Raw genomic sequence first — 8,887 nt, 5'->3', positions numbered from 1 at the left:
AGATGGCTGCTGAGCATTGAGACTTGCTTATAAGGACCTTAAAAAACAGTTTGGCTTTAACTTATGTCTAGTTTGTTTTCACTGGTGAGCACCTGCTTTGCTATTGGTAACTGCAGCTTGCTTGTATTAAAGTGTTGGTTTATCACTCGATTAGAAACTAGAGTCTGAGTTAGATATGAAAGTGACACTACAATGTGCTGTTGGTTGGTCCTCTATCTATAACCTGCACTGCTTAGAAAGAGAAAGGGAGCATCTGTGGAATTAGACAGGCACTATTCTCCTGTACAGATATAATGTAATATACAATATATACAGAATATATAGTGGCATATACACTGATGTGTGAGGATGGTCAAAAATTCCGCAACAATATTTATTTTTGAGAAACACCAATTTCTTTGCAGGACGGAGACTTGGTTTTCACACCTCTGTTTGTTAAAGTGTGACACTGACTACATTTTCATATGGTCTTGAACGCTACCCTCCTGACAGCCGTTGATTGACACCTGTGGTATGAAAATGTCGGGGTAGAGACACAGAGCCTTTTCACGTCAGCTTTTATTGCTGTTATCTAAGTGTGGTGTTGACTGATTTGCAAAGTCTGTACACAACAATAACAGTGAAAGCTATAAAAGCAGTCCGGAAGCACTACACATTGATTGGAATCATGTGCTCATATGAATAAAAACTAGTGAGACCAGGAATGTAGAAAACACACATCAAGAAATCACTTCCAGGAATTTATAAATGTCTTAAATAGGCAAACCAAGCAAAAACTATTGTAATCCAGCAACGGTGACAAAATGACTCGAAGTTTGTGTTCTGTGGCCTGTCATATGAAGACGATGTACAAAATGTGTGTGCAAGTGAAGTGTATTTGTGTGCGACAGTGTTGCTACGTATTTGTTTCTTTGTAAACCTGGTTAGTCCTGTTAAGAAGGAGTGGTGTGGATCTCGCTGCTATGTCTCTCTCTCCTGTGCTTTCTAGTCAGGTTTCGGCTGCTCTGCTCTGTGACACATTTCGAAGTCAAGGTGTGTGCATGTGTGGTGTGTGTGTGTGTGTGTGTGTGTGTGTGTGTGTGTGTGTGTGTGTGTGTGTGTGTGTGTGTGTGTGTGTGTGTGTGTGTGTGTGTGTATGTGGGAGTGTGTGTTCTGAGGCGGTTCTGAGGTGGCCTAACCTGTTCTCCTGGCTGGCTGGAAGCTTATAGGCATTTAACAGGCAGATCCATCTCATCCTACCTGACAGAGCAGAAGTGATTCACTGAGGAGGAGACATCTCTCCCTGGGCTTTCCTTGCAGGCGTCTTTGGCAGCACCACACGGTGAGACCATCAAAATTGATGTCTATGGCCTCTTGTTGCTTGATATGAGATAACTAATAACATCCTGTATTGTGTTAAATGTAATTGAGCATAGAAAAGAATATAGTACTAAGCAGATTAAGATTTTAACTCCTTGTTCTTCAGTTATATTGAATTGTAAGGAGAAGATTTGATTTGAATATGAAGCTTCAAATTAAACCTTTTCCCAGTTCTGGTGATGGAATATGCACAGACAGCTTTTTCAACAGCTGTTTGAAACTTTGGGTGCATATTCTTGACATTCACTGGAATTAGATCATCCCATAATATATTCTGCTTTTATTTACAAGTCAAGGTTTTTACAATGCATTTTGAATACGTCACGACCCAGCTGCATGACCCAGACATATGTGACAAGTGATGCTTCAAAATAAAATAATTAAACTGTAGATAAAAATATATATCGTTTCTAATTTAACATACGCTAATTGCTAGTGAATAGTGCCGCCTGTGCGACATACTGCTTTCCTAACTGGGCCATGCCCAAACAGTCATCAGACTCACACCCTGCTGTTTTGCTCAGTGGTTGGTATCCGTATTGATGTTGACACCCTGTTTAAAAGGACACACCTATTAACTGCAAAGCTCTAATCATTTTTTGGGGAAATCGCTTGTGACTTCACTGCCTTTCCTATTTTCCTGGACTCAATGCTAGTTTCTGGTTTGCTGTCGCACGCACAGAGCCTAAAGCCACCACGCAGTTATGTCATATGTCATTATTTCTATCTCTTATTTCTTTGAGAATCAAGGATGCATGTGCAAGAACAGTGACATCAGCTACTCTTAACAGTGTTGATAGCTTTCACTTTATATATTCTTTAAAAATGTATTACACACACATTTCTTTCCATGTGGCGTCTCATTGCATTCTCATTGTTTGCTTTGTTGTTCATCCACTTGAAGACATAATTACTTTTAGGAGTCTGTTCAGGACTGTTGCCTTAACACAGATGAGGTGTGGACTGATTCACATTAGGTTTGTTTTGTAGCATCAGGACACAGTTTGATTCTTAGTGGAAGAAGACATCCTTTATTCATTTCTTTCTCCTGCTGTTTTTCACAACCCAGCACTGAGCAGCTTAAAGTCTGCTCTGTCTTAGTCTTTATGCGACTATGTTACAAGTGGAATACATTAGCATTTACATGTGAAGATGTTGGGGTGTGGCTGCAGGCTGGGCTGCGTGGGTTTTCAGAATGCACCCAATCTGACTGGTTTGGATGCCTACATTCCCCTGAACAAACCTAGCAGAAGTTTTAGATTCCTGAAGTGTGAGATAATATGTGTGTGGGCGTCGTTGTTTCTCTGTCAGCTAGGGTCAGAAAATCAGGGAGCAGGTGAGCACAGACAGTGATGTGCAGACAGAGTAATGAGTGACAGCTACACAGTGTTGGTTTGAAGGATTCCTAGAATCTATATAAAAGAAAGGTCATGCTCTTTTCAAGAATTGACTTTTGACAGTCCTGTTGTATTGCCATCTTCTCCTCTGCCCAGGTCATATCTCGTATTCTACGTTATGTTATCATCTGGGATGAAATATCAGGAATAGCCAGACTTTAGGTGCAGTAACTTATTTGGCATTACAGGTTACATTAGACATCAAAACAACCGGAAGAGTCACGTACATAGTAAAGGGTTTTTTGGGCAGTGGTTCAATACTTAATAACACCACAGACTAAATCAGGACCTGTCAACATTCACCACAGTCATATCCACTTTGGACATTTTTAAAATTCATAACATACCGTGCTTTATTGGAATGAAGATCATGCTGCTGGCAGTATTCGTGTTGAGGACGTAGGCAGGTCTTCATCTTGCTCGAGGTACAGCACATTGTATTGTCATGTCTCTGATCAAACTTACATTAACATAATCCTAAACCAATGTTACTTTTCTCTGGTGTTTACAGGAAGCCTTGCAGTCGTTGTGAGTTTCCATGGTTTCTTGTACTTCAATATAAATTCCATGATATGTGGATATAAACACCCACAAAATGATGGTGAGTAAGGCAAAGAAATAGTTCAGAAATATACTGTGCATTTATGTGATAAGAACTTTCATAGTGGATTCTTGATTCTAATGGGCAATAGATGAACCATAATTTATGAAAATATGGGTGATCACAAAACTCATGTTGTAAATGTGTGAAAATGTTTCTGACCTGTCTTATTTTGTGTATAACCACTTTTAATTACAGAGCGGGGACAGCAAGAGTACTAGTTTTTTAGAAAACCTGGTCCTAGATGACTCAGACAAAGGAGTCATCGTTACAGGAATCAGAGATGAATCAATCGCTACAAAGAGTGGCCTGAAAGCAGGTAAGACACAACCCGGTGATTCTTTTACAGCAGTTTTAAGACAGTTCAACCAGCAGCTGCAGATAAAGGATTTGAGGAAAAGACATTGATTTGCTGGAATGATTTTGGTGAATTGTTTCTGTATGTTGCAGGGGATGAGATTGTTGCAGCCACTATCCACCTGGACCACCTCAACAAAGACGAAGTGCTTGCCATCCTGAAGGTCTTGGAGCCGTATGATAACAACATGAAGGTTCTGACAAAGAAGGAGCTGAGTGCAACTGCTGGGCTTGGCTCCTTGGGATTCGGTCTCAAGGACTCTGCAAAGGTAGATGTCACTGTTATGGCAAAAATTATATGTAATCAGTTGATTCCCCCAAAGTTTGGTCTTGTTTGGCAACATTTTGGATGCCAACCCACTGCAAATTGGTGAATTGGACTGCATTGCAGTGCTCATAGCAGTCAGAAAACTTAGATCTGTAATGTTTTGTTTAAGCAGCAGAACATAGTTAGAGTTTGGAGTAAATATATATATATATATATCTTTAACTCCCTGTTGGAGATTACAGGCGGTTGCTGGGGTGGTGGAGGGGCTGTATTCACAGGCAGCAGAGGCATTGACAAGCAATGCGAGAGATGGGAAATCTTACAGTTTGAAGCGACCACCAAATTGGGACGAGTGTGTATTATGAAGGGTTGTGTAGAGTGAAGAATGTCACATAATTAGAGCAGCGCCGCTCAGGTTGGCTGCCTGAACTAGCTGATAAGCGTCACTCCAATTGTCGTTCTGATAACGTTTTTTATGTCTAACATTGGGCATATGGTTTCCAGTAAGATTATCGCTAAATTACACAGGACTGTCTTAAAATATCTTTTTTGTTATGTTAAAGTGTGTATATTAACCTGCTTTGCTTATCACTTCCTTCCCAACAGATTGCCAACCTAAACAAGGATCTGTCATTGGATGCATCTGCTAAGGCACCAGTTCTTTCCCTTGATGGCCTGAGGGGAAAGCTAAATGCTTCACAAGGGTTGGGGGGGGGATTAAGGGGTCCCACTCTGAATGGAGACCTTCCCAGTCTCAGTCTAAATAAGCCTTCAGCTGATGCTGGCACCAAGTTCACAATGCCCTCTCTAGGACTGACTGGACCAGATGTAAATGGAGATCTAGATGGCACCCTCAAAGCACCCAATGTCAGTGTCTCGACTCCCAATGTTGATGTTACGAAACCACAGATCAAGACAGGCAACTTAAAATACAATTCCCCAAAATTCTCAATGCCCCATTTCGATCTACCTCAGCTCAGTCCACCACATGCAAATGTGGGTGCGTCTGGAGACATAGATGTACCTGCCTTTGGAACACCAGACCCAAAGTTAAATCTTAAAAGTCCAAATATGGATCTGAATGGGCCAAAATTGAATCTGAATGGACCAGATGTAAATTTAGGAAAAACTGACATTGAGCCACCCTCAGGCAATATTAAATGGCCCCATCTAAAATGGAAAGGTGCCAAGGTCAAAGGGCCAGATGGTGACTTAAATGCTGACTTGTCTGCACCTGGTGTCAGCCTCTCCACACCAAAGTTTGATGGGGATCTAGAAGCACCAGATGTTGATATTAACTTACCCAAAGCTGGGATCGAAGCCCCTGGGGTAGGTGCTCAGATCCCAAATATTGACATTGATGCCCCATCTGGTAAAATCAACTGGCCTCACAAGAAGTGGAAGAAACCAAATTTTCATGGCTCAAAGGGTGATCTGGACCTAGATGCAGACCTGAACACACCAGATGTTGATCTCTCTCTTCCAAAAGTGGGAGGTGGGATAAATACCCCAGATGTTGACCTTAATTTGACAAAGGCAGACTTTGAAGTCCCTAATTTAGATGCAGATGTATCTAGTGGTAAAATCAACTGGCCTCATCGGAAATGGAAGAAACCCAAAGTTCAAGGCCCAAAAGCAGACTTAGACATAGATGCCGACCTAAACACACCTGATGTACGACTCTCATCTCCAAACATTACTCTACCAAATGCTGAGCTGAATGCCCCAGACATTAATGCCCCAGATGTTGACTTTGATGCTCCATCAGGGAAAATCAACTGGCCTCATTTGAAGTGGAAAAAACCCAAACTTCATGCCCCCAAAGCTGACATGGACCTTAATGCAGGTCTGAACACCCCAGATGTCGGTCTGTCAGTTCCAAATTTTGAGAGTGACATAAGTACACCAGATATTGATCTGAATTTACCCAAAGCAGATGTCGACATTGACCAACCCTCTGGCAAAGTCAAGTTCCCAACACTCAAAAAGCCCAAGTTCATGCTTTCTGGACCAAAGGTGAAATCACCAGATGTCGACATTCATGCTGATACACCTGGCCTCAATCTGGATCCTGATATTGATTTGAATTTACCCAATGTTAAAGCACCAGACACAAACATTGAAGGTCCATCTGGGAAGATCAAGTGGCCAACTCTTAAGAAACCCAAATTTGGCACACTAAAGGGTCCAAAGGCTGACCTTAACGCAGATTTGAGTGCACCAGATGTTCATCTTTCTGCACCAAACATTGAGGGTGGGCTAGATACTCCAGATCTAGATTTTAGCCTGCCTAATGCTGATGTCAAAGGTCTGGATGTGGATCTTAATGGTCAAGATCTCGACACACCTGATGGAAAACTGAAGTTTCCAACATTTAAACTGCCAAAATTTAAAGGGCTAAATGCCAAGGGTCCCGAATTGGATACTGATTTAAAAGCACCGGTCATTGAAGCACACGATCTCTCTTTGTCTGCACCAAAAATTGAAGGGGGTATTGATGCACTAGATTGTGACATTAGTTTACCAAAAGCTGATCTCAAAGGTCCTGATGTAGACCTTCAAGCTCCAGAGTTTGGTGCCTCAGCTGGAAAACTCAAGATACCAAAATTAAAATTTCCAAATTTTGGCTTATCTGGGCCAAGGGTTAAAGGACCTAACATTGATGTTGATGCTGACCTCAGAAGTCCAGATCTGGATGTGTCTCTTCCTGATGTAGATGCTGAGCTACCTAAAGCAGATCTAACAGACCCAGACTTCAATCTTGAAGCCCCCAAAATCAAAGGTGGCATTGCTGCCCCAGATTGGAACCTGAAAGCACCAGATGTAGACGTTAAAACACCAGATGTTGACATTGATGCTCCTGGAAAATTTAAAATGCCTTCATTCAACCTGCCAAAATGGAGTATCGGAGGACCAAAGGCTCAGTTGCCTGATGCAGAGCTAACGACTCCAGGTGTCTCTGTTCCTGATGTAGATGTTAATTTGCCAGCAGCTGATGTCAACGCACCAAAGTGGAAACTTTCTGCCCCCACATTTAAAGGAGATCTGGATGCTGATCTTAAGACAGATTTACCAGATTTAAAGCTTTCTACCCCGAACATTAATGCAAAGGGAGACCTTGGTTTGCCCAAAGCTGGACCAAGTCTAGGTCTCCAGGCACCTGATCTCAACTTGAAAGTACCAGATCTCAGCCTTTCTTCACCAAACATTGATGGAAATTTCTCAGCACCAAACATAAACACCAAGTTACCAAAAGCGCAACTGGAAGCACCTGATGTGGATATCAACCTACCCGAAGCGAACCTCAATGGGCCTGATGCACAGTTCAATAAGCCAGCTTTTAATTCTAATTTGGGTGACTTTAAATTGCCTTTCAAGATTCCAAAATTTGGCCTTTCAAAATCTGAAGTAGAAGTTCCCAGTTTTCATCCTTCAGCTGAGGCTGGGATAGATGCACCCAAGGTGAACATAGGCAACATTACAGCGGATGCCAACATGTCTGCTCCAAAGTTAGACACAAGCCTTGACACCGAAACTGATGGGTCAAGTGATGAGATGGAGATTCCTGCATTCCGATCCCACAGACTACCAAGACACAGCATTGACGGCAGTGAATCCATTGATACCTTTGGCTTATCAAAACCTGTCACAGAGGATAAGGATTATGTTGTCAGCAAAGGGATCCGCTTGCCAATATTAAATACAAAACCTGCAGGGGGAGAGAAGATTGACATTATGGAGAGATTGAAGATGGCAATGCAAAAACCCTCAACTAATGTCACACCAACTGAAGTGAAAACGGATATTGATCTGAAGCTTGCCGCCCCAAGTCTTAATGCCAGTGCATCTACAGAAGCAGGGGATTCCTCCTTGGTGAGAGGAGGTACCTTTAAAGTAGAAAAGCTAGAGTCTGCACTGGGCGGAGTGGCCCCTGAAATTTTGAAATCAGATGAAAATGACAAAATGTCATTGAGCCTCTCCAATATGCTCGGCCTTAATGTCAAGAATTAGGCTGACTAATTCCTGCTGCATTAACCTGATACATAAAGCTTCAATTTGGTAACATTGTAAATACATACAAATAAATAACTTTAACTCACTCTTACCACAGTTTTCACCAGATAAAGCCGGCTGCAGTATCTCTCTTGTGTAACAAATGCCCGGTTGCCAAAGGATTGAGCTTGTTTTTATAAACTATGTGTATATTCCTGTTATTTATATGAGCTTTGTTTTCTAAACATTTTTGATTTGGAAATATGTTACTTATTATTATTCAATATCTCCCTCAGCATTGCATGTGATCACATTTAGTTGTTAAGGTTTTTGATAATTGCATTACTTAACCATAACATTTTAAAAGCTTAGTCAATTGTGTGAGTGAAAGTAATTGTTGATTTTTTTGTTCATTAAATAACTCAAAATATTCATTATGCTTGTGAGCCTTTCCTAATATACAAAAGGAAAATAATGAAACTGATGCCTTGTTGGTTTGTATCTGAAGTAAATAGATGTATGAAAATGAATAAGGAGCTTTACAACACTTCATTGTAAATATCTGTAATTTCCCAATACATTCCTAAACATGTCCTTCGACAAAATATGGAATAATTAGGAAATCTTGTTGAATAAAAGCTCAATTCAAAGCCAAGCAGGTATCCTTTTCTTCACTTGACATAACGGGAATTCTACCATTCCGCCTATAATTGTTGTGATGCCTTGGGCAGTTGAACATGTGTACTAAGTGAACACTCACTGTTGTCGCTATAATTCTAGAATTGAAGTTTCTCTAAGACCTTCCTGGGAATTATTAAGTGAAGCTGATAACAAAAGATTAAAGTTTTATCAGATTCCATCTGAAAAAGATGTCTGTGTATATGAAAAGTATTTCACAGAAATGTTCCTTTA

At 41.0% G+C, this 8,887-nt stretch overlaps 1 protein-coding gene across 1 annotated transcript; it reads left to right on the top strand.

Moving 5' to 3' along the window:
* Positions 1-1,138: 1,138 nt before the first annotated feature.
* Positions 1,139-8,625, top strand: si:ch211-125o16.4 (neuroblast differentiation-associated protein AHNAK). The gene is made up of 6 exons (XM_034608002.1): positions 1,139-1,321; positions 3,268-3,357; positions 3,556-3,676; positions 3,808-3,983; positions 4,589-7,121; positions 7,155-8,625. The coding sequence occupies exons 2-6, from the start codon at positions 3,352-3,354 to the stop codon at positions 7,991-7,993; spliced, it is 3,675 nt and encodes a 1,224-aa protein (XP_034463893.1). The 5' UTR covers positions 1,139-1,321; positions 3,268-3,351; the 3' UTR covers positions 7,994-8,625.
* The last annotated feature ends 262 nt before the right edge of the window (positions 8,626-8,887 follow it).

Source organism: Hippoglossus hippoglossus, chromosome 15, assembly GCF_009819705.1.
Source record: "Hippoglossus hippoglossus isolate fHipHip1 chromosome 15, fHipHip1.pri, whole genome shotgun sequence".
Classification (NCBI taxonomy): domain Eukaryota; kingdom Metazoa; phylum Chordata; class Actinopteri; order Pleuronectiformes; family Pleuronectidae; genus Hippoglossus; species Hippoglossus hippoglossus.
Note: the sequence above shows the minus strand (reverse complement) of the source record. Positions and strands in the feature narration are given on the sequence as shown.